The sequence below is a fragment of the Pteropus medius genome, unplaced genomic scaffold (genome assembly GCF_902729225.1).
Source record: "Pteropus medius unplaced genomic scaffold, Ma_sr-lr_union100, whole genome shotgun sequence".
NCBI lineage: Eukaryota > Metazoa > Chordata > Mammalia > Chiroptera > Pteropodidae > Pteropus > Pteropus medius.
In genome coordinates this window covers 29,758,572-29,784,521 of record NW_024349800.1, presented here as the reverse complement: position 1 = coordinate 29,784,521, position 25,950 = coordinate 29,758,572, and the positions used below count along the sequence as shown (strand labels likewise).

Here is a 25,950-nt window from a genome sequence, read left to right as displayed (position 1 = left end):
AAAAAAAAAAAAAAAAAAGCTCAACCTGGTCCAGGAGGATGAGCTAATTTATCTCGTTAAATCTAAGACGGCAGTAGATGAAATGACTTGAGGTTTACCGCTCCCGGAGTGGGGTTTGCTTGACACCATTAGTTTGCTTCTGGTGAACTATATAGGTCAAGTCTGGATAAAAAATATTCTCTGCAGAACAAACTAAGCCTGAGCAATATTTGAGAAATCAAGATTATAAAATAAAATCTCGCTTAGTGTTCCTCGGAGTTGGTTAGATAAGAGAATGTGACTTGGACAGTATTAACCAGAAGACGTCTCTAAACCACCTCAGTCACACCTTATACTTGGCCAACCACTACAGGAGGGGGCTGGGGCTGATGGCACACCTAAAGGTGAGGGGCCGGTGACTCTGAGCACATATATATATACACCAATGAGTCCTGGTCGGTGAACTAAAATTCTGGATCTTGAGTTACTGGCTATTTGTAGATGTCAGCTTAGAGAAAAGGTGAAGTGAAGCACTTTCAATTAAATAGATTAATATTTACCACAGAAGTGCTTCAGCATTCTAAATGGATCAAATCATTCATTAAGCTATTTTTATATGCCAATTTATTAATGCCTTACATTAATCCACTGATAGGTTGTTGAGCCCACAGTTAGAGTCCCTGTGCAGTCCTAATTGTTTTCCGTAACCATGTGACTGGTGATGCTGAGTGATAACCACGTCTGCCTATACTGTACCACTGACCTTTCATACTGATTCAGTCTTGCATTGAAATAACCAAGTGAAAGAACTGAACAATGATGACATGTACAACTATATTTAAAGAGCAATAGTGTCTGTGTCAAGAAAACGTCTTAAATCATATTAGTAAACATTTATATGGTATGATTTTATGTACGTTCATAGATCTTGCACTGTATTCTATGTTAAAATATTGGTGCATGAATTTATTTTCAATTATCAAAGTATAAAAATACAAAATTTAAAGACATTTTGGTTATGTGTCAAATTTAATGTTTTCAAAGCAAGCACAACCGCACTGAGTTGAAAATCTTTTCTAAGAGTACAAGCTACCACTCACTGCTTGAGGCAGTCTACCCGCTTTGCGTGCATTTTTAACTTGCTGAAGTTTCATGAAACAAAAATAGCACACACACTTTAAGTCTATAAGCTTTATTGCTACTTCGCTTTTACAGTTCACAAGGCATTCCACAGATTTAGTTCAGTACAGCTTAAACCACAATTGTATAAATCTTCATAATTTCTTGCATAACAATGTTTGATATTTGCAAACAACATTTTTGGAAGCATTAGATTCAGAGTTTGTGACAAAATTAACTATGGTAAGTCTGTGCGATGAAATTTATATGTTGAATTCTATGTGCATGGCATCGTTTCACGATGAAAACAGAGGGCAGTGCTCCTAGAAATAGTTTTTCTGCTCATGTATTTGAAACTACACACATAACCAATGACTGAAATATCAAGCACTGTAGGGCAGCTGAAGGGTAAAGGTCTAAGCTTTGTGAAACACTATATATAGATATATATATATAATCTATATTTACTTATATTGGCAATTAACAGTAAAATTCACAATACACCTAGAACATACCAGAAAGGCAAGCTTTTTCACACCTGCTTTACTGGTATGATCTCGTCTAAACATTTCATTTCAGAAACTCTGCATCAATCTACACGGACCATACACAGTACACGAACTGTGAAAAAGTTTTTTTTTTTTCAGTTCCACTTTCTCTGCAATTCCCAAAATACAGCAAGATTACTTGCAACAAAGTATAACATACAGCTTTCTCAGATCTTTGTTTATTCACCAGTGCCTCATATAGGAAAAACAAATATGATTACGGTTTAAATCCATACATAGCAGCTTACAATACTTAAGATAATGAACACATGGCAGTCAAGACAGGTAAATTTTCCTCAGACACTGCATTGCTCAAAATAAAGATCTGTGAAACTGCAATGTCAAGGTTTCAGTCTTCCCTGACCCTCCCCCCATGTAATCAAATGAACATCCCCTTTAAAGATAAACTCCTACTGTTAATTATTTCTGGTTTTTTTCATTCAGCTTTGCGTTTCAATCCAGGGATTTTTGCTTGGATTCTACAAATGAAAAGGAGGGGGAAAGGTCAATGTAAATATTTTAAAATTTATGTATTTTCTGTTTCTTAAAATGCTGTCCTTCAAGAACTACTTAAATATTACTCAGCTTATACAAGAAATGAAATCCTATGTGTCAAACTACAATCTATAATTTTGCTACCTTGGCCTCATGTATTAGATTTAAAGCCTTAAATACACACAGTAAATGTAGAAATCAATTATCTGAATGTTAGGAAAAAATCTTTTGGCAATTCTTTTGCACTTTGGAGCTGACAGATGTGCTACTATGTCTGAAATATGAAAATACTGCACTGTCCTCAAAGTCCAGTGTACCTTAGTAGAACAAAAAAACAGATTTTAAATACTTACTTAGCCATAGCATCTTTAACATTCTTATTTGCAAGTCCTAGGTAATGATCTATCTGCGCCTGAAAGAGGTATAAAAGATTAGAAAATTACCGTTGCTAAAGAAGCTGGTTATTACTATGCTCCAACAAATTAAGGCGTAAGCAACCACCACAGTTCTCATTTTTATAAGACTTGGGAGACTGGCACTGATACATTTGTAAATTCCACATAATAAAGTGAATTCTGTATTCTGAAACCTACAGTTAGGAAATTACCTGATGCCGTTCATAAATAACAGGAACGCTGAAGAGTGAAATCAGAGCTGAAAAAGCAAATACACAACCTTTAAAACAGACAAGCATGATTTAAAGAACAAACATTAAAAAGCCATCAAACTGACGATACTTAAGCTTGCCAGGCAGAGTTCCCAACGAGTAACACAGGATCTCCTAGATGCACCTGCTGGTGGGCAGCCACTCTCGAGCAATGAGTTAACCAAGGGAGGCTGCGAAAACCATTCGGCTTCAATTCATGTCAAACAGACGTTATCAAATACAGGTGCCCCTGGTTAGGTAGATTTATGACTGTACCATCAGATAAGGCCACCCTTGATCTGATTTTTCACTGCTAGCTGGAGCAGTCTTCAGGAACTAAAGTGGCATTTCCATAAACAACATCAGCTCTTTAAAGAGATCACAACCGCAAACATACATCCTATTTCTCCTACGAATAAGGATATTATCCACTAAAAATCTCTTACATTCCTTGCACACAATCTTTTAAAGCAATTTTTCATTCCATTGCTTTTGTAGACTTACCCAAAATCAGTAGTGTCAGACCATTGAACAAGGCACCAACATAGGTAAATACCCACATCAACACTGCAAACTGTAAGAAAATAATGTTACCCTATTAAAAACAAAATGCAAGTAAAATTTCTTAAGCTTTCAAATAAAAACATTCCATCTAAATGCCAGCCTACTAGAGGTATATTCCTTGGAGACTTCATAAAGTAATACAGATATTTCACTTCTAAGTCACCAGTCTCAACTGAGAATTTTAGAATCCTAATTAAAACAACAGATTTGGTTCATTTTCTCTGGACTATACTACCAAGTAGTTGATTCTATTTGAGATCAGAAAACATGCCAAAGGTACACCTTACCCCTCCAGTTCTCAATACAGCATTTAGCTTTTAAATGGGAAGACTGAAAAGATATTATGAGAATTTGCTATTAAAACTGATTTTAAACTACTAACGAATTAAGTGCTTAAAGATCTACATGAGCTGAATAAGACAGATGTTAAAATCTCATATACCTGATTAAGTAACAATGGGACAGGGAGTACTTATTGTCAAGGAGACTATATTTCAAAAATATCTCACACACACACACACACACACACACACACACCCAAAAATATCACTAGCATTTTACTAAAGATCAGTCACTGCCTAAAGATACACGTTTTAACAGCCATACTTAACCCCAAGAATGAACTCCTCACACTTTATGCCTATTAATAAAACTGACTATTATTCTTTAGCCCTGTCTCCTTATTTAACAAACGTTAATAGAATTCTTATGTTAGTGCCAGGCACTGTTTTAAAGGCTTTACACATATAAACTCATTTATTCCTCTTCACTTTATGAGGTAGGCACTATTATCATCACCAGAGCAGATGCCAACACTCAAGAGTGCAGAGGTTAATTAATAACTTGCCCTAGGTAAGATTTTTCACTGTCCCCGCCAGGGGCTACGACTCACTAAACTCCTACTTCAGGAATCCTGGTCTCAAAAGCTGTTTTTGTTGTTGTGTTGTTGTTGTTTATCATCAAATAAGGCAGTCTGGGAAAGTGGTTTCATTTTGAGAAGTCCTTTATTTCCTCTCCCTACTTTAGTTTATTCATGAATGGCTGGACAAGAGAATTTTGAGGTTTTCTTCCAGTTCTAAAACTTATTGACATCATAGAGTACCAGAGACTCAATGACAATTCAAAGCAGTTCTTGAAGACTTTTAAACACAAAGTCAGTGTTTTTTATTAAATATTGGATTTTATTAAATATTCATCATCAGCAATTCCTTTGCTACCAATTAAAAGCCTTCACGTGTCTGGCAATCACTCGGCCCCATGTAGCAGGTAACAAACATGTTATCACCACGACACCGCCATCTACAGTGATTATTTAGGCATATATAATGCGATAAATGAAGAGGGGCGGAGCTAGCACTCCATCATCCAACGAAGGGAATGGTAAAGTAAGGCAGTTGGATAATAAACATTTTAGGTTTTGTGGGCCACAAGGGCTCTGTCACATATTCTTTGAATATTCTTTGACTATCATTTTTTAAAAATGTAAAAACCATTCTTAGTTCCCAGGTTGAACAAAGCAGGCCATGGGCCAGACAGACAGTATAGTTTGCTGACCCCTGATCTAAAGCATATCTTTCCTCATATATTTATCCATTCAACAAAATCTGATGGAATGCCTACTATGAGCTGGGTACTGAGCAGTAATTATATGTTCAAACTCTAGTAAGCATACTTACTACAGGTAAGGAGGACACATTGGATTCCTTTACCAACTGTCAGTTCTACAAAGAGCAACACTCTGGCTACCCCTACAACTGAATTTAACTCAGGTGCAAGTGAGCAAGTATCAAGCATTCTTAACATCTGTCAACTGAAAAATAAAAAATTAAATGTTGTCCTGGTCTTAGCAACTGCTGTAGAACTACTGGTAAAGGTTTAAAGCATGATTCTAGTTAGCAAGCCTTTTCCCTCTCACATAGTTTTGCAGACTCCTATTGCAGAAGCTAAATATAACTTCTGCACTTGAGCAAGCTTACTACAGAGCAACAGAGCTTTTTTCATCTATCACCATCCACAAGTCTAAAGGAAAAAGAGTCCACCTGCCACATCTTAGAAGAAACCGCTTTATCAATAAAGATGCCTTACCATGACAGAATTCAAATACTCACACACACAGGCAAAAAATAAGTCCTAATTTGGTCATTAAGTCACTAACAAGGTCGCATTCCAAATCCACAAGGAGAGAAGCCTAAGACTTCACACCTAAGCTATCTAAGGGGCTCAAGTGTCACTGTATTTGCCTCTTGGAAGACACTCTTCCTAAAAGCCAGGCTCTCTAGAGGCAAACGCAGGGTCAGAGAGAGGCCTCAAAATGTCTGTGGGGCCACAGAGATGACATAAACACATGAGGAAGCCTGGGTGAAGACTGAGGCAAACATATGCAATCTCCCTCAAGGAGGCACCCATAACCCAGCTCCAGACTGTTGCCATGTAAGTATTACGGGCCAATGTTGCCAAATTTTCCCATTTTAAGAGAAACCCCAGAAATTGACATTTTTACATGCTGTCATAGAATTTTTAAATGTTGCAGCTAAGTTTGGAGAAAAATTAACACTTCAGATGCCCAAAACAAAAATACTGAATTAGGGTTTCTAGAGAATACACCAAAGGAAGAAAAAGGAGTGGTAATAACTAGCATCTAGCAATTGCACAATTATTCTAACTTATACAGTAACAACAGCAACTATCAAAAAAGTTCCCAACGAGTAACACAGGATCGTTGAACAGTTCAAAAAAGCCCGGAAGTACTGTTATTAACCCTAAAGAAGAAACCAAGATCCAGAAAGATTAAGCAAGTGGCCAGACCAGAAGTCACAGTGATCTCAAGTTTATCTGATTCCAGAATCTATCTGCTGTGCTATATCACAACAGAATCATTTAGAGTAACCATTAATGGGAATTCAACAAAAATGTGCACGCTATCATAAAGAAGCAGAAAAAGGTCAAAAAACACTTAAAAAAACAAACCCCAAAAAACAAAAAGGCAGCTTTCATTCTGGATCTACAAATTCTATGCTATTCCATGGCAAATACTTTGCAAACCTTACAGCCGATGCAAATTTACTCTGGAAGTCGAAGGTCATCTCTCTGAGACTTGAGGAAAGAGGGCCAAAGTACAATGAAGGTCTAATACATACTAAAAGAGGGAAGGGGCCACGTCTTGTTTGTCTTTTGTCCAGGGGAATAGGGAATTCAATTTAACTGCAGATTTTTATTAGAAAATGTCTCAATTTTCTTTTTTCTTTTTTTTAATGGGGAGCTTAGGGGAGGGTGCTTAACAGAATTTCAAATATTACTTTGGCAATTCTGACATTTTCAAACTTTTCCTGCATTTTTAAACACTGAAAAGTATTTGTCCTTTTTTGACCTCTTTAGAGCTTCAGCCTCATTCATTAATATCACTTTGACTATCTATCTCTGTTTTCCTTAGCCCATTTCTCTTCTAATTTTTCTGTGAGCCAAAGAAACCAGAAAGAAAACTGTCAAAGTGTATGGTTAATAACCTCATAAGCGCCAGCGGGCTAGATTTTAATGTTCTTTTGGGTCATCTATTTCTGGAGTTCGGGCCTCCTTTTGCTCACTTTCAGATTTAAGATTGTATTCTAGAACATTATGGTTACCTGATCAGGCAACCATAGGTAGAAATCTTACAATTTTAACATATTTTCACTTCAAGTCACAGAACTACTATCATACAGAATTTAGTCATGTAACAGAAGAAAATGAACATTTGCCTAAAACATCTGGTCCTAGTGTCTAGTAAACAAAATTAGACTTCTTGAGATTTAAGTTTCAAAAGGTAGGAGGAACCTTCTAATAAAGCTCAGAGCCTTACTCCAGAAGCCCCAACGCTGAGCCCAGCAGGGACTGTCATAAGCTTTTCTTTTACAATAGGGAGGGGAGTGGGAATGGGGAGAAACTATAGCCCAGATTTGACAGCTTACTGCCACAAATTTTTAAAAAAGTGATTCTCCAGGCAGTAGCCCCAGAAAAATTAAATCACAATTTCAGGGGATGGGCTCCCTTCCTTTCCTCATTCCCAGGTATCAGTAAATTTCATAGCTCTCCAGGTGGTTGCAATGTACAAGTAAGACAGAGAACCACTGTTTCAAAACAAAAGCCCCTATCAAAGATCCCTTGCACAGGTCAATCACAGAAATGGAATTAATCTTTAATTTAAATTTGTTCAACTATTTTATACTAGTTTTCCAGTGGTAATGGGTGTTCTTTAAATAAGTCTGACAAATATTAGGTTTAAGTTATCCAGCCTCTTTCCGACTTCTCAGGTACTAATGAACTAATACATTGGACTCTCCAAGAAAAGGATACATAACACAGCGTTTGCAACCTAACTTTACTAGAGAACATATCTCCTTTACTTCCCCTTTCATTCATTTTCCTCCTCCAACTTTATGTCTGGCACTCAATCGAACAAATCCCCACTTTACAAATTATAACCTTTAAAACAAAGCCTGAGGACTGGTCAAAACATTTGGCTGTGGTGAAATTTTATACTCTTTGAAATAATATCTACTAAATGGAAGTAGGAATATTTTGTCAGTGATTCTGCCCGTAACGTTTTAGACTAGAATTAATCTTTTGAGAAATGGTTTAGTTGCTCAATCTATGGACACTAGAAATCTTTTCTAGGATTTAGATGTAGTTAAATGCAAAGAAGCAAAAACAAAACAAAACAAAAACCCTAAAATAATTACATGGAATTTAAAAGGAGAAATCTGTAGAACACATTTTATGTTACTTGTCCAAGTCAACCACCAGGAGACCTAGACCGGGCACAAAGATAATTAGCATCTGTAATCGGGTCTTTTTCATAAGGAGTTTGGAGTTTGGTTATTTCTTTGATCACATTTAAAAGAACAGGCTCCTCCCTCACACTGCCCCCCAAAAGGTAAATAAGCAAGAAGAAAAAGTTTCATGTGCTAACAATAGTGACTTTAACATTTTCAATTTCTCAGGAAGACGCTTTCAAATAGAAGTAGTGGAAATTGTGACCCAGAATCTAGAAATGGAGAGTTATAGACAAACATCTTAAATTTTTGTTAAAAAGCTATTATTGTAAATAAGCCAGAGAATGATATAGTCTGCTTTCTAAATGAAAACTTTGAGACTAATTTCCACTGTATTTTCTTGAAATTAAGGTAGTTTCCATTTTTCTAGCTACGTATTACATAAAATCAAATTCCAATCAAAAGCTGCTTCTGATAAAATTTTAAAAACTAAGTGTTCCATGAATTCATCTGGCAACTGGAGAGATTGGGGTTATATATTAGCAAACTTTCTGGATTTAAAATCTGAATATAAGGAAATAAAATAAATCAGTCTAACTTGGCAAACTGATTTTTCCTTTACATTGAAAAAGTTAAAAAAAAAATTTTAGAAAACCAATTTTTTGCTTGTTTTAGGGAAAAAGAACATAATAGGACTCTCCTACTAGTTGCTGTGGCTAAAAGGCAAAAACTAGAGTCAGAAGAAAAATCATTTTCTTTTTAAAAATGCTCTATATAGACAAAACCTGTGAGGGAGGAAGAGTGGCAAATGCTCACAGAACTCTCTCTAGAAAGGGAATACAGTTAAGTCACTTTTATAAAGAGCCAAGAGTGTTAAGTTTTTTATCAGTTTTTCTCAATAAGATATGTAAAACAAGTATCCTATGATCTATAATGACCTTAATCTGTGGAAATGAACAGATGGAATCTGTACTACTCACAGAATGACAGTAAGAAGAGGTTTAACTAAATCCCCCCGTGGGGTAGAACCGCAAGGTTTATCAAGGAAGACCCTTTATATATATTATAGAAGTGTGCATCTGAATTACCAAGCACTTCGTACCATCACTTTTGTATCCAGAGAAAAAGAAGACATCCCCTGCCTTATTCTTTTGCCTCAACAGGTCTGGAGACCTAAAAGCAAAGTTCATTCTTTGTGCATGTTATATTTATTTGGAGCCCTGAAGGAATCGCCTTCTGGGCAGTCTCCAAGCAGCCTTCCTTGAGCTCTGGACTTTCCAAAAACATACTACTCAGGAAAAACATTCACGTAAATCTTTTTCTTTTAAAAAGTACTGTTAATCCTTAAGGAGAAACAGTAAACCATAATTTTAATGCAAGCTTTCCCCCTACCCCAATATTAAGAAACAAAGAACGTTTTAAAAATATAAGAAAACTTCCTAAAAATAAAAGTGTTCCAGAAAGTAAATCTATCTCATTATGTGCCACTTTCTGTTACTTTTAAATTGCAAAATCTCTCAAGGTAAGGATTTTTCAAATTCAGTTTCTCTCATTTATGCTAACTGATCGTGAATAACATATGTGCATTAAAAAAAAAAAAAAACACGTAATTTTCAAAAGGAATTAAAAAATGAGATATAACAGCAAAAGAAATTCTTTATCTTATAAAAGTAATTTATTCATAAAATGTCCTCATATCCTACTTTCAAACATCTGTACAAAACAGATTTAAAAGGTTTTTAAAGTAATCAGGCTTCCTCTAACATTTTCTCTTTTCTAGCACCTTGCAAATATTTCCATACCTACATCACTGGTTACACAAAGGACTGTGTATAAATGACAATAAATTCTGAAAGAACAAATAAGTTTTCTTTTTATTAAAGTGGGAACTTAGAACTCAAACTTGTAAAAACTGGAACATAATGACTCATTCCCAGATCATTTGTTTTATTTTTAAACAGATTTCTTTCAAGAATGTCTCTTCTCTCAAGAAAAAATGTGAAATTATAGGCATAACAGCTGCCTTCACAGCTATACTGTGCAAACATGAAGGATGACTTTTGGTTTATATCTGTCGCAATTTTTAGTACGTCTACAAAAACAATGCCTCTCTACCATCAAAGTTCATGATGCCTTTACTTGAACTCATCCCCTAATACCAATTTCTGGCTGCTAAATTCAGATATTGCCATTTGCTATTTGAAGCTCTGAATCACTATTTGTTTCCTCTCAATCAATTTCCACCCACAAACCCTTCATCTTAAACTGCACTGGTACCGTCTCCTCAATAATTTTTCATACGTTTTATCTAAACCGTCAAGCTATCTACAGCAATTATCACTTCAATGAAAAGGAACTGGTTTCTTCTATATGTACAAGACTCTATTTTATTTACTCCAAATTATTTTTGTTTCCTTCTGAAACTAGTTAATCAAATATCCCAAATAACATAACCATGACCTTTTTATTTACAGACTTGACATCAAAGCATAGAATAAGTCACTAAATGCAAGCATTCTAAACAAAAGAGGTAAGCAAAGAAAATGGAATTATTTATCATTAATGTCATTAGTAATTAACTGGGTTCCAAGTCTTAAAGAAACTGTGAGAAGAAACACAGCTAAGAATAAAGCCCATCTACTGGCTTATTAAGGCTAAGATGTTTGTTAAAAGCATTTTGGGCATTTAAACCTATTCTGACCAGTTCAGAAATTGTTTTACTGAGTCCAAATGCCTAATCATCCTATTGTTATGCTATCCTTGGCTTGCACGATAAATTGCAAACCAGTGCATTACTCTTGGAAAAGAAAAAATTATAATAATTACTACCACAGTACCTTTCTACAAAGGCTTAGATTGGAAATGAGTCTATCTTAAGCAGAGTCACAGGCAATAACATGCAAAACACAAATAGCAGGTTCTACATAAAGGAAAAGCACTAAAGTCTCAAAGTCCCAGTGCTTGGGGCTCAAGTTACATGACTATTTAGTGGTCTGAGTCAGTCTGAACTTAGAGTTTATTTGCAAGGTGAGACTCTAACAGCTGCTATGTAGTAAGGTCCAAATCTAAAGAAAAACTCCAACGGTTACTAACTGAAGATTAGTTGAGGTGTTTCGGAATATTTAAGCTTTTCCAGAATAAACATGCCAAGATATGAAATAGCTTATGTGTATATATGATTCAAAGATGAGGTAAGAAATTAAGTGCTAGACTCTAAAATAAAGTCTAGTATTAAATCTACTAATATTCTTATTATCAAAAATTCCCTTTAATTTTCTCAATTTTTATGATTTCCATAAGTATGAATTTATAAGTTATTTTCCTACAAAAAGGAAAAGTATTTTCCTCCATCTTAAATATATGATTGGATTCTGAATTTTGAAACCCAGGTTTACTGTAATATGATTTAATTACATCCTGATCATTCACTTTAATATACAAAAATAGAATTAGACACTCCTAGCTCTTTTGATATTAAATTCTGGGTTTGTCAAAAATGAAAAGCAAATACACTTACCTTCAGAGAATCAACTAAATCGTCAACTAAGAAGAGGCGCCTGAGTTCTTTTATCGTGCAGTTCACATGACCAAGAGCAGAATTACTGTATTTCTGAACCAATTCCTCAGATATAGCAACTTCAGATTCCAAATATGCCCTAGAAACCGAAATACATCATAAGTGTCACTGATTGAAGTGATTTTTCCTGGATGCCTGTCATTCAGCAATTATATACCTATAAAGGACATTAATAAAATATTTTACTATAAAAGGCTTCTGTTTCCAAATTAAGCAAAATGTAAAAGTTCACCAAGCAAAGGATATTTCATGATTTGTGCTGTCAGCTGACAAGCAAAGGAAAAAAGGATATGCTTTCAAGCCAGACGGATCTGAGCTTGAATCTTAAGCTCTGCTACTTATTTGGCTGTTTAACTTTGGAAAAGTTAGTCTTCTCTCTAACCTTCAATTTCCTCATTTATAGAATGAAGATCATAAGGATTCAATGAATAAAATGCTTAACAAATCAGACACAAAAATACACAATAAATGGCAATCGTTATTATGGATTTGTTTTTTCTTCAAGGTGACATTATGTTGGCTCATCGAGTTTTCCTAACAAAGATCCTATTTATTTCCAAATACTACACTCTCTCAGCCTAATCCTTAAGGGAAACTGCCCAATAGGTCAAGCCCCAGATTATGAAACGGCTGTCAAAACAACAGTGGCAATCCCAGTAAAACGTAATAGTTGCTGTCCTTTTAGATGCCCAATCTATACTGAGATAGCTGGAATTGTTAAATTTAAGAAGACAACTCTAATGGGGGGGAAAAGTCAAGTTGGCAGGAATGCAAGCAACTGCTTCATTAGTTACTGTTTCAAAGAAGCCATTTTGTTTTGGCAGAGTAGAGCTAAATCGGAAGTATTGAGCATTGTCCCGTACACATTGAAAGTAGCTCCTTGTTCAGGCCCTCCCCACCACCCCATGTCGGCGGACATTGCTTACTTACACTAGAAAGAGCAGTCCTCTTTGATAACCCCTTTTCTCCATGTTTTACCTCTGCAGTATGCCTCAAATATGTCTGTTTCTATATTCACTATGCTATCATTCTGGTTTCAGTGCTCATTATTTACAAACTGGAATAGTCTTATCAGTCTCCAAATAAGTCTCTAATCTGTGTGCATCCTAATCTATCTCCTTCAGCCAATGGCAGATTAGTTTTATTCCAGCTATCCTAGACAGTGCTATTTAGGTTGAACTCAGGTGGGAGTTAGAGGAGACCTGCTATTACTTAGCTATGTAACCTTGCAAAAGACATTTAACTTCTCATATAAAGAGTTCCAACTCTATAAAATTAGAGAAATAGGTCTTTCTAAATCCCATCGGCCTCAAACATTCTGTGATTCTATGGTCCCAACTTTTCAACCAGAGTCCTCTTAAATCTTTCCAATCTTATTTCCCATTACTCCGCTGCAGCCAAAAATAAGCCATTCATCAAACACTTTTTAAACTTAATGACTTTGTTGATCATAGTTTTCCAATCCACAATGCTCTCCTCTCACCTCTAGTGATAGCATACCCAGTCAAGCAGCCCCATCTCAAATGCCACCCATACATGAGCCTCTTTTCGCCCTTTCCCAAACCCTGCTATGTAACTCTAACAATGCTTTCTTACATATTATTCTGAGAGTATTTTCCATATCTAGCCCTGAAATTTGGACATGTGTATACTTGTACATTTTTCCTACTAAAGTATTAAGAGCTAAGGACCAAGAATATATTTTTACTAGTACGATGGTCTAGCACACAGATCATCATTATTAACCAACAAATACTAAGTTATTACCAAGTTAAAAATGGTCAAAGATTTACATCGCCCCTTAAATCAGCACTAACTTATTTATGCAGTATTGAGAAATATAGAAAAGCAGCTGATAAAACTTTGGTTGGTATTCTGCTTTTATTCTTGCTGAAGACAAGATGCCTGGCCAGCGGGCACAAAGGAATGCTCTCTATCAGTGACGTCCTGTGGGTTTTTACATTCAGTCAACTGGCATCTTTGTGATATTAATGCACTGCCAGCGCTGTCATCGCTCTTTTCTAATGACCACAGGTATTACATATGAGCTATATGATAATATCATTTTCACTAGTGGGACTGCAGAACTTGGAAAATCTGTCCAAAAGGCTTAAACCGGCATGTTGGCTGAACTGACTTAATAATGACTATGACTTATAATGACTTAGCCGTTAAGCTAAGAATAAAGTGTTTCTAAAGAAATAAAGAATATAAAAATCACTAGTTTTTCCAAAAAGCCTTCTTTAAAATCCAACAATGTATAAAATTTATATTATAATTTAGAAGTTTTGGCTTGATAATGTTTTTAAGTATTTCAAAATAACCAATTAAAAAATCATATCCATGGTTTGTGGCATGATATGGCTCTGCCATTTTGAAGCTGAAATTCCAAGTTACTGAATTGCAAGTTTCTTTCCCCCTCTGTAAAACAGAGCAACACCAACTATCTCAGAGCTGTCTGAAAATTAAGCCTGTACATAAGAGGCCAGACACATAATAGCCATTTCATAAATGTTAACCTCTTCCCCAAGCTTGTGTAACATAATTACTTCATCAATATGAAGAGAATGCTAGAGAGAAACAAATCACCAGTCTTTACAATAAGCAAAATAATTTAGTAGGTCCCTTCCCATAAAGTTTGAAAATCAATTTATATTTACCCATTAATATCAACTGGATAATGTTCCAGGTAGTTACATACTCATTCATGCCCAAATAGATACCTGCCTTGCCAAAATATTTTAAATGTTTACACAGCCTATCTGAAAAAAATGACGCCCGTATACAAAACACTTAGAGAACATTTCAAAGTTATACTTAGTGCAACAGGAAATGAATTCTCTGATCATTCTGAGCCAGAGTTAGTGATACTCCTTCAAAGAGCTAGGTCTTGAAAACAAACACAGAACCAAATAAAACATATAGATTAGGGTATCTGGGGAGCTAAAAGGGAAGCATGAAATGGGCATAAAACCCTAGAAGGGTAAATGAGAGACAAGACAGAGATATCTGGATTTCATCCCATAATGAACAGAAAGCCCCTATCCCTAAAAATATGATAAAGGTGCTATCTAAGAAAAATTCATCTGACAACATCTGTAAGAGTTAAAGTAATCTGAGGTAACACAAAGCCAATTTGGTAACAAAGTCCAGCCAAAGGCAGGCAAACTTCTTCTTAAAAGGGCCAGGTAATAAGTTCTTCAGGCTTTGAATTCTGTACGGTCTCTTTGACAACTATTTAATTCTGCTATTACACTGTGAAAGCAGGTAAATGACTGAGTTATGTCTGTGTTCCAATAAAACTTTATTTATAAAAGCTGGCAGCAGAATGGATCTGGCCCACAGGTGTAGTTTATGGACTCCTGGTCTAGACTGAAGAAGCTCGGAAAACAAAAAAGTTTAGTTATTTTCTAAATTGAGATGGGAAAAAACAAAGCTAACATCAAAACTGGGAGCCTGAAATTTGGAAAACAGTGGTACTACTGATAGAAACTGATAAGTTTGAGAAAAGGGGTTCCTTTAAAACATGACAAGTTCGTGGTTGTCAGGGGCTGGGTGGGGAGTGACTGCTAATGGGTACGAGGTGTCTTTTGGTGTGACAAAAATGTCTAGAATTAGATGCTGATAGCTGATCACAATTCTGTGAATGTACTAAAAACTATTTTATATGTGATTATATTTCAATTTTTAAAGGGGGGGGAAACATGCTGAGCATGAAGCGAGGGCAGAAGACCCAAGACAGGGAATGTCCATCCCATTAGCAATTAGACACCGTGGTAGTGGGCATGTGTGAAAATAAGGGCAGAAGTTCATTGTTTAGAGACACAGAGATGCTGAAATAAAGGAGCTCTCCAAAGGGTAATATGAAAGTAACGCCTAGGGAATGAGAAGAAACTCGATAGAAAAGGAATGGTAAGACACGACACAGGCACGACGAGAAAGCGTGACAGAAAAACAAACTGTTGGAAAGAAAGTTATTTCTAATATCAGACAGCATAAAATCTAAGCAATAAAGAAAAGATAACTCTCTCTAATCCTAACCATGTTAAATCAAAGATACAGTTTCCATTAAAGGAAAATCAGATAACCAATATCTACTTCTAATAAATATTATTAACAAGTAGTAGAGTTAAGCTAATGATATATAAACCCAGTCATTTCCATCATGAGCCTATTAAATGATCTTTAGGAAATGTGAAACGCAGGTGCTTTTGGTATAGCTATTTAGCAAAAATTTGCAATGATCTTTAAGCAGTAAAAAATGCATGCCTGTAACTCTACAGTGTTGCCAAAGTGTGCCTTGTTTTCCAGACATCTCACCTGAATGGGTGGCCTTCATCTGATTTCTGGATAGCTTGGATCACACCCTTATATATCCTAAAGCTGATAGTCACAGAGAGCAGGGCCAAGGCGATGTAGGCCGTTACACTCACAATGCTGAATACTGTCAATGAAAGCAGCAGGAATAAGCTGGCACCAAACACCACTCCAGTCTTCTTAATGTCTCTCCAGTAGAGGAGGTCGACCACTAAAAATTAAAATACAAGAAGTCTGAAATTAGAACACTATTTTATTCATTTGGATTGGCACATTTATATTTGCTTCACCCACAAAAATAAAAAGGTGTCTAGATAAAGTAAAGCCAAAACCTAAAATGTTAAAGAAAGATTAACTCTATAAGCTACATTTTAAACCCACACTATGCTGTGTATCAGTATAATAACTGCATCTATCTCTATTTACTATAAAATGCTTTTCATGCAAATCTATTTCATACATGTCCAAATCATTCTGGCTGTAAGATTATTAAATCTCTCAAGTCCAGCATAGTAAACTTCTAATCCAAAACAGGTTTTCTTAAAAATCATCTTGTGGTTTGCATCTTCATACAATGCATGATATATATTCAAATAGAAAAAAAACAACACATACTCAACTAAAATGAGATACTGCAGTACACAAAAATATATTTTGCTACAGAAAAATCAATTCAAAAAATGTTGAGAAATTAAAACTAAAAACTACACAAATGAGTTTTAAGACTGTGCTTTTAAGAGAGCTTTCTTTGAGAAACTTTTAAGATTAAGTTGCAACCTAACCTGGCCGTCCTTAAAACAAAAATTTCTTAAAAGCAGAAGATAGATAAAAACAGCCTTTAGATTACCTGAAAGGCTACTTCCCTCTAAGAGTAGATAAATAACATAAAAATTCTGCTATCAAAGAAAAAAAGATTAAATGTGTTACACTGTTATATAATGTTTATTAATAGTAAGGAGTCAAACAAAGCCTAACTTAGCAAATCTGCTCTTGGCCTATGGTCACAGGGCCGCTGTGGGGATCAAATAACCTTAGGCCTATGGTTTCAAGATCAGGTTATGTATGAGGGAGAATTCTGCAGTGTGCCAAAGGGCTCTTGAATTCACAAGCAAAACATAGTTCATCTCTCTCTTGTGAACAACTGGGGGAGAAGGGGAACGTCCTTCTTATAGTAAAATAAATATGAATATATTCTTGAGTACAATTTCAAATACCTGTCAAATAAATATGAATATATTCTTGAGTACAATTTCAAATGCCTGTCAATATTTAATATTAAAGGGGGTGACAAAAAAAAAAATCACATTTCTAGGGGTTGCTTTAGATTTGATCCCCAGGTCCTATAAGGTATCTGACTTTCCTTTACCATTATGGGTACTTCTGTGTGGAAAATTACGTATGTGAACTGTAAAATGTAGGTATTATTATGAGGTCCTGAATTCCTGGTACATATCATGTGAGTACTGACGGAGATATTTTAAATGCCTATCACAATGTCCTGCACATAGCAGGGGCTCAGCAACATTTACTGTGTTTAGGGAACATTTATTCCATTCTCTTATATATGATTTGATTTAGCATTCTATGATTTAAAGCTTTGTTTTAAAACTCTGATTTCAACTATTTACTCAAGTTTTCTCTATCCCAAGTTCGTTCCAACCCTGACCAAATCATCTATATCCATTTTGTTCCATTTGACGAGCTTCTACTATTGTACCAACATACTTGCACAACTGCAAACTGACCAGAAGTTGAAACAGCGTATCTATGCTGTTAAAATGGCATCATGAATACTGTCATGTTGAATAAAGAGATAACAGCGATGCTAATCCTTTTCTGACATTCAGCAAACACTGAATTGATACCGTTCAAGAAACTCAACCTAGTAGAAAGAATTAGAAAACCTCAGATTGGGTTCATAGACTTTTAAGGCCTTGTCCAACTCTAAAACACAATTCTAGGAGGATAAGACACATAAAAGCAATGTCAATAAAATTATAAAATAAATATTGCACTGTTGTGAGAATTCAGAAAAGGAAAAAAACTGAAGATATTTCGAAAGACTTTGTGAAAGAAATTGAGCTGTCCTGAAGAATGGGTAGGATCTAGAAAACCTAATGACAGAGGCCTAATTTTAAGTCTCTGCTAGCAATGGTTCTAATAATTAACGTTGTTTTTTAAAACAGGGTTTAAACAGTGAGAAAGTAGGAGAGGCAATGATAAAGATAGCCCTTGGTAACATAATTCTTTCCTGGGTGGCTCCCCATGCCCCACAGCAATGGCTTATATAAGACAAACAAAGCACTTAGGTTCTGAAGCTGGATCACCTATGTTCAAACACTGGCTCTATAACTTACTAGCTATGTGATCTCGGGCAAGTCACTAAATGCCTCTACACTTCGGTTTCTTCATCTATAAAATGAGTATACAAATAGGAATGATCTAACTGAGATGTGAGTTTTAAGTGAAATAATAACATTTTTTATTAAGATAATAGAGTATATAACATGTAATAAATTCTTAATAAATGTCAGGGTTATTTGTTATGATGATGATGAAGACCACCACAATCACTATCACCTTATTCAGGCTTTTAAATAATAAATATATAAAGAAAAAGAAAAAAGAATTTCAACTTTATGACTAACTTGTAAGTTAATAAATCATATTGCTGTGTTATATTATAAACATGTTACTTTATAAACTACATGGAAAAGGATTTTTAAACTTATCCAAGTTTTCATTATTACAGGGCAAATAAAAGTTGAGAACCTAGAAGAATCAGCAAGTAATGTACACCTCAAAACTACTTTTATATGACCAAAGTTCCTTTATAAAAATGTCTGGTTTTCAAAGTGCTCCAAAACATTTCTCCTTCCAAATCACTACTATTGGTGTTAAGTTTAAAAAAAAAAAAAAAAAAAAAAGCAGATATCCTCACTATTCCTTATCATCATTAAAAAATACTCAGTGAAACCTGATTATGAAATAAATTACTTTAAACGAGAGATACTCACAACATAAATTAATGTCTAATCAGATTACCTAATATTACAGAGTTACTATTCCAACGGGAGTAGATAAGATTTAGTCCATGATTTCTACATAGATGGATACAGTGGAAGGAAATACCAGTGATTGGAATTCAAGAGGACTCACGTCTCAGCATTGACTCTGCAACTGCATAGCTTTAGATGAGACTCCAACTTCTCTGGACCTCACTTTTATCATCAGTAAATAGGGCATTAGATAAATGATTTCTCTTCCCTTCAGAAACTAATGTGATTCACAGTACAAAGATACACATCAGTTCTGCATTTAAATTCTCAATCAGCGGGTCCAAATCAATGAGATTTTACTGCTGTATTACCTGTGCCAAATATAATTTTAATAAATATAATTATAATAAAAATATCTCCTTCCTTTTTAGATTTATATTTTTAGGGAGAAAGGGGCTTAAATATTTTTATTAAATCTTTTGAAGTGAACTTTTTAGAAACACTTTAAGTGTCAAACATTAAAATTTTAGGAAAATAAATTCATATTCCTATAGTTTTACAACCTATTACAAACTATATCATTATAATAACAATCTAAAAGAAGCTATTAAAAAAAGACTGAAAAAGCTACACAATTTTTAAGCCTGACAGACATTTTAGAAATGTTTTCTAGGTTGCTGGTTCACATTTTCCACAACTCCTTTTATTTCCTGAGTCAATATTCACTTACATTATGCCAAACACTGTTTGTAAACTATACATTATCTCTTTCAATTATAAAAACCCTGTGGGGCACGCTTTCAGACAAAAAAGTGAGACCTACCTGTTATATGACTGGACCCAGATCACTTAATTGAGAAATAGAATATGGATTTCAACAAGGCTTCCTATTGATAAAACTCATACTCTCTATGTATGATGCCAAATTGAAGGGTCAGCATATTCAAGTTCTTCAAAATGTTACATAGCTGTACGCATAATGAATAGGCAGAGTATAGACAGGTAATTACTACATATGAGATGAATCACAAAGGCCAAGAAGAAAATCTAAGTAAAATTAACTTGACATTTTAATTAATAAAGGACATATAAATTTTAATGTGAATACTTTACCTACAGTTAAATCCAAAAAGGACAGGTATTTTTCCACAGTAGAAAACTATAATTAAGTTAAATTAGGATAGATCTATGTAAAAGACTATTACGTAGTCTTTAAAGATAGTGATGTAGCCCTATATAACCACAGAAACATGTCCATAATAAGTAAAAACATAATGTTGCGAAACAATAATCCCACTTAAAAAATTATACATGTATAACTACGAAGTCTGAAAAGATATCTAGGAAACAGTTTTTATCTCTGGATAGCAGGGTTATAGATGAGTTTAACTTGCTTCTTTATTCTGTTCTATACCACCTAAAATTGTTCTCCTCTAATAGCAAATATGAATTACTATTGTAGTACTTAGAAAAAATTCACCCCTTTCTATTCTTGTTTGATACCACTAAACAGTCTTATAACATGAGTGCAGTTTTCCCAGTAGGCTTTCCCCGTGGACAGAGAATACAGTACTAGCTTAATAAATATTTAAATCCAACTGAAACTTAAAATTTTAACAGTATATAACTAAGTTAATAATTCTGGTGCTTTGGGTTAAATCAATTTCCTCAAAGTTGGTGATAAAAGAATAGTCATGTATGTGGTCCAGCATTACTTAGTGATTAAAACCTAAATAAATTTAATCGCATGAAAAGTACTGCAAACCCTAACCTACTACTTCCTTTCCACCTATCATATGGTTCCTAGGAAAAGTTTTTTCAATAAACGGAAGAGCACTGAAAAACACATATGCAAGCCCAGGCATATTGTGTGAAAATATGTAAATAGCTATATGACAGTACTCAAAGCAAATACCATGAGAGCCCTGTTGAAACAAGCCCCAGGGGTGCCCTGGTAGAGTCACAGATCTTAGAGCACTGAGGAGGAAAAAAGGGAAGAGCAGCTGAGAGAAACAAGACAACTAGGTACTGATAGTTATACATCAGACAATATTCATATAACTTAGAATAGGAAGGTCTGAGAGGCAATCTACAGTTACCCAAATCACTGTGCAAATAGGATTTCAATCTTTTTTTTTTTTTTTTGCAAAGGAATTTAAGAGATTGCTAGCAAAGCTGCAAGGATGAAAAAATACTAGTTTCTAACAAACAGGGTTACTGCCTTAACTGACATTTGCCAATATTTCTAGTCTCTCACAGGTTCCTTAAATTGGTTTTAATGAAAAAATTTTGGAAGATTAAGTTTATCCCAGATCGTTGATTCTCAATGAGAGATTGGGGAGTCATGAAGTTTTATTAAAACCCTTTCTGAGAAATACAGTCAAATACTACTGCTTCTAATATTCATCAAGAGATTGATATCCATTAGTTAATTTAGATGTTTGTTCAACCCTGATATCGGGCGAAGACATCACAAGAAAACTACACACCAATAGCCCTTGAATATAGAAATGAATATAGAAATAATCTTCTACAAAATATCAGCAAACTGAATCTAGTAACACGTAAAAAGGATTATATATTATGGCTAAAGGGCATTTATCCTGGGAATATAGAATTAGTTCAACACAGAAAACCATTCAATATAACAACATATTAAAAGAACTAAATTAGGACAAAACCACATGATCATCACAACACAGAAAAAGCATCAACAAAATCCAACACCCTTTCATTATAAAAACCACCTAACAAAATAGGAATAGACGGAATGTCCTCAAGCTGTTAAGGATATCCACAAAAAACCAACAGCTAATATCATACTCAATGGTGAAAGATAAAAAGCTTTCCCCTAAGACCAGAAACAAGGAAGATACATACTCTTTCCACTTTTAGTCAACACTGTCCTGAGAGTATGAGGGACGGCAATTTGTCAGGGAAAAGTAATAAAACATGTCTGCATTATAAAGGAAGAAATTAAACTATTTCTACTTGCAAATAACATGATCTTGTATATAGAAAATCCTAAGGAGCTAATAAATGAGTTCAGAAAGGATGAAGGATATAAGATTAACATACAAAGTCAATTATAGTTCTATATATGAGCAATGAACAATCTGAAAATGGATTAAGAAAATAATTTCATTTACAATAGTATCAAAAAGAATACTAAGGAACAAAGTTTTTAAAAAGTGCAAGCCTTAGAAACTGAAAACTACAAAATATTGTTGAAAGAAATTAAAGATGTAAATAAGTGAATAGATATCCCATGTTAATGGGTTAGAAGGCATTATTAAGATGGTAATATTCCTCAAATTGATCTACACTAATCTCTACCCAAATCCTACCTGACTTTTAGCAGAAATTGACAAGTCAATTGTAGAATTCACACGGAAATGCAAGGGATCCAGAAGAGCCAAAACAACCGTAAAAAGAACAAAGTGGAAGAACTCACACTTCTCTTTTTCAAAACTTCCTACAAGGTTACAATAATCAAGACAGTGTAGTAGTTGTGCAAGGATGGACAGATAAATCAGTGAAATAAATTAAGTCCCAAGGAAACTCTTACATGTATAGTCAACTGATTTTAACAAGGGTGCTGAGACAATTCGATGGGGGGGAAAAAATCACTTTTTCAACAAATGGTGCTAGGACAATTGGATAGCCAACTGCAAAAGAATAAAGATTGACCCTTTACCATACACCATATACAAAAATTAACTCAAATGGAGCAAAGACCTAAAGAGCTTAAACTATAAAACTCTTAGAAGAAAAAAAAAAAGGTACAAATCTTCATGACTTTGGATTAAGCGATGGTTTCTTAGATAGGATACTAAAAGCACAAGGAGTAAAAGAAAAAAATAAATTTGACCTCGTTAAAATTAAAAACTTTTGTGCTTCAATGGACATTATAAAAAGACAACCCACAAAATGGGAGAAAATATTTACAAATCAAACATCAAATAGGACTTGTATCCAGACTATATAAAAAGAAATCTCTTACAATTCAACAATAAACAAATATACCAATTTAAAATAGGCAAAGGATTTGAATAGAAATTTCTCCAAAGAATATATTCAAATGAGCAATAAACAATGGAAAGGCATCAAACATCATCATTCATTAGAGAAATGCAAACCAAAACCACAATTGGATACCACTTTAGCCTCACCATGGCTTAAAAAAGATAGATAATAACAAATGTTGGCAAGAAGTGAGGAAAACTGGAACCCTCTTCATTGCTGATGGGCATATAAAATTCAGCAACTGTGAAACAGTTTAGCAACTGTGAAACAGTTTGGCAACTGCTCAAAAAATTAAACATGGAGTTACAATATAATCCAACAATAGGAATTTCTATACCAAAGACTAGGAAACATATATCCACACAAAGACTTGTACACAAATGTTTATAGTAACATTATTAATAACCAAAAAAAAACAAAAAAAAAATAACCCACAAATGTCCATCGATTGATAAATAGATAAACAAAATATGATATATCCACAGAATAGAATATTAACGGTTCAGAAAAGGGAATGAAATCCTGATACATGCTACAACATGGATGAACCTTGAAAATATGCTAACTGAAAGAAGCCAGATACCAAAGATCATGTCGTTGCGTGATTCTGTTTATATGAAATGTCTAAATAAGCAATACTATAGAGACAGAAAGTAGATTAGTGGTTGCCAGTGGCTAGGAGGAGCAAAAATGGGGAGTGGCTGCTAATGGAAATGGTTTGGTTTTTTTTTTTTGGTAGGGTTAATGAAAATGTTCTAGAATGAGAGAATAGTGATGGTTGCACAATTCTGTCAATACACTAAACATCGATGAATTATATACACAACAAAAAAATTAAAAACCAAAAAATTTACTTGTTTTAACAATGTTTCTCTGCTAAGTTAGTAAGCTCCTTAAGAGAAGGTGTCTTATTATCTGCCACATCCCCAGAGCTGAGCACAAGCCTGAACCAGCTAAACTTTCAAAAAATATTACTGATTAGAATGAAATACACTTTATGCCAGCTTAAGGCATGCAGTAATTCTAATTTATTCAAAAATGCTTCTATGCTTTGGATTTAACATTTGTTTCACTTAATTATTTTCAGATATCTACACTTATTAAATAACAATAGTAATGCTTTCAGATTTTTATAACAAGACAACCCACAAAATGGGAGAAAATATTATAAAAAGATTTTATAAATATTTTAAAAAGATTTTTATTTTAAAAATATTATAAAAAGATTTTTATAACAGCAAACATTGTTTTATAGGCTTGTCTCTCCTTACTAAACCCTGAAAAACTGAAGAGTGCCTTTCATCTTTATTTTCACATTATCTGAGTAAATAATATATTTACTATCTGAATAGAGGCCAGGTTATTCTTAGAAATAGTAATATTTTAATTAAAAACTATAATATTTTCAAATAAAAATAAAGGACATCTTTAAATGAGAACTGTTGGGTCACTAAAATGCTAATTTTGGATTTCTCTGTAATCACTTTATTAGTTCTGTTTATGAGTGAAGAGTTTAATGGCCTCTTTATTCTTGAGAAACAAAAATTAAGACAAAAGCTTTGCAAAGGAAAGCTTAACCTGCCATGGTTCAAGTCTCCACCTACATTGCAGCATAAGCTGTTAATCAGGCACGATAACCTACTGTGCCCTCAACTTTACTCACATAAGATGGCTTATGAACTATCCTTTTAAAGATGTGAGATTAATTTAACAGTGCCTTTCCTCTTATAACTGTGGGAAATGATCATGGATTATTAAAATAATGCTGACCAATTGAACAAATTTTTGTTATTTAGAAAAAAGTGACCGCCCATTTTTGTTTTCAAAATAAAAGCGTAAAAAATAGTTGGTCCAATGAAGAGTAAGAAAAGCTGCCTGCATCTGGCAATCATAAACTGTCATCTGTCATAGCTAAAAATAGTGCTAGCACACATGCTTTACATACAGAAGTCATCCAATTACATTTTGCCTTAAATTCTTACTGAAGCTCTCCTTGAATAGCCTGAAGTCAGGTTTCAATTTAAAAAGCTCTTGTCTGGGGGAGGAGGGTGTGAGGACATGTTGAACTAGCTGGTCCTAAAAAATACTGGGAAGAAAAGGAATGGCTGGCACAAAAATACCTACTTCTTAAGCAAAAGCAAATATGGTTCTAATAAAGTCAAGTGAACAATAAGTAAGGCAATCAAATAGGAAACTGATAAACAAATATATATGTACTAGAATATTAAACTTTAGTTGCTATTTTTCACAACTATAATCTTTATATTAATAAATAATTATGTATTTATTAGGAATTACAATCCTTAAATCAAATTCTTCCCAACTGTCAAGAAAAGTGACTACAATTCAGAGTTGATCATTTAGCATCCCATAGTAAGCTTTTACTTCCACACAGTATTCACTTGGCTAATAAATGACAGATAAAGGACCAGAAAAAGATCTGTGAAGAGTGGGAGCTTAACTCTTTCTGCAAAGACAGTTAAGAAGAGCTTGAGTCCTATTTCTTCCTTTTATTTATCATCCATATGACCCGGCCTAGATCACTTAACTTAGTTTCCCCATGTGTAAAATTAGGAAAATGATACCCACCTAACAAGGAGGTTGAAGCTGAAAAGAGATTTTACATATGGAAATGATTGGTGAACTAAACACTAAATAAAGGTAATATCTCAAAAGATAAAGTCAAACAAGGCAATCAAATATTAAACACAATGCTCAACTACATTCTGATTTTTTTTTTTAAAGGTGAATTCAACTTGTCTGAAGCACTGCTAACTTGGTTTCAATCAGCAAGTTTCAGGTTGATGAATACTAATAACACCACAAAGTATCTCAAACATATACCTGGCAAACCAGTGGTAACTAGAGTTTTTTTTTTGAAAGATACACACGTAATTTCAGTCCTTGTCTCTTTCATCCCTAAATCTTTCCT

General features: G+C 34.3%; 2 protein-coding genes across 5 annotated transcripts in view; one reads left to right on the top strand and one right to left on the bottom strand.

Annotated features, from left to right (window-relative positions):
* EML6 (EMAP like 6) overlaps positions 1–12,160 on the top strand; it is a 232,732-nt gene extending 220,572 nt beyond the window's left edge. The window contains exon 43 of the transcript XR_005658225.1: positions 10,574–12,160. The gene's annotated coding sequence lies outside the window, so the exon portion shown is untranslated. The remainder of the gene's footprint in view (positions 1–10,573) is intronic.
* Positions 1,156–25,950, bottom strand: part of RTN4 (reticulon 4) — a 66,523-nt gene continuing 41,728 nt past the window's right edge. For all 4 annotated transcript variants that reach the window (XM_039887158.1, XM_039887160.1, XM_039887159.1 and 1 more), the window contains 6 exons: positions 15,997–16,204; positions 11,617–11,755; positions 3,292–3,361; positions 2,749–2,795; positions 2,495–2,553; positions 1,156–2,125 (listed from right to left, as the gene is read on the bottom strand). In XM_039887158.1, the coding sequence (XP_039743092.1) occupies positions 2,083–2,125; positions 2,495–2,553; positions 2,749–2,795; positions 3,292–3,361; positions 11,617–11,755; positions 15,997–16,204 (566 nt within the window). In that variant the 3' untranslated portion in view covers positions 1,156–2,082. The remainder of the gene's footprint in view (positions 2,126–2,494; positions 2,554–2,748; positions 2,796–3,291; positions 3,362–11,616; positions 11,756–15,996; positions 16,205–25,950) is intronic.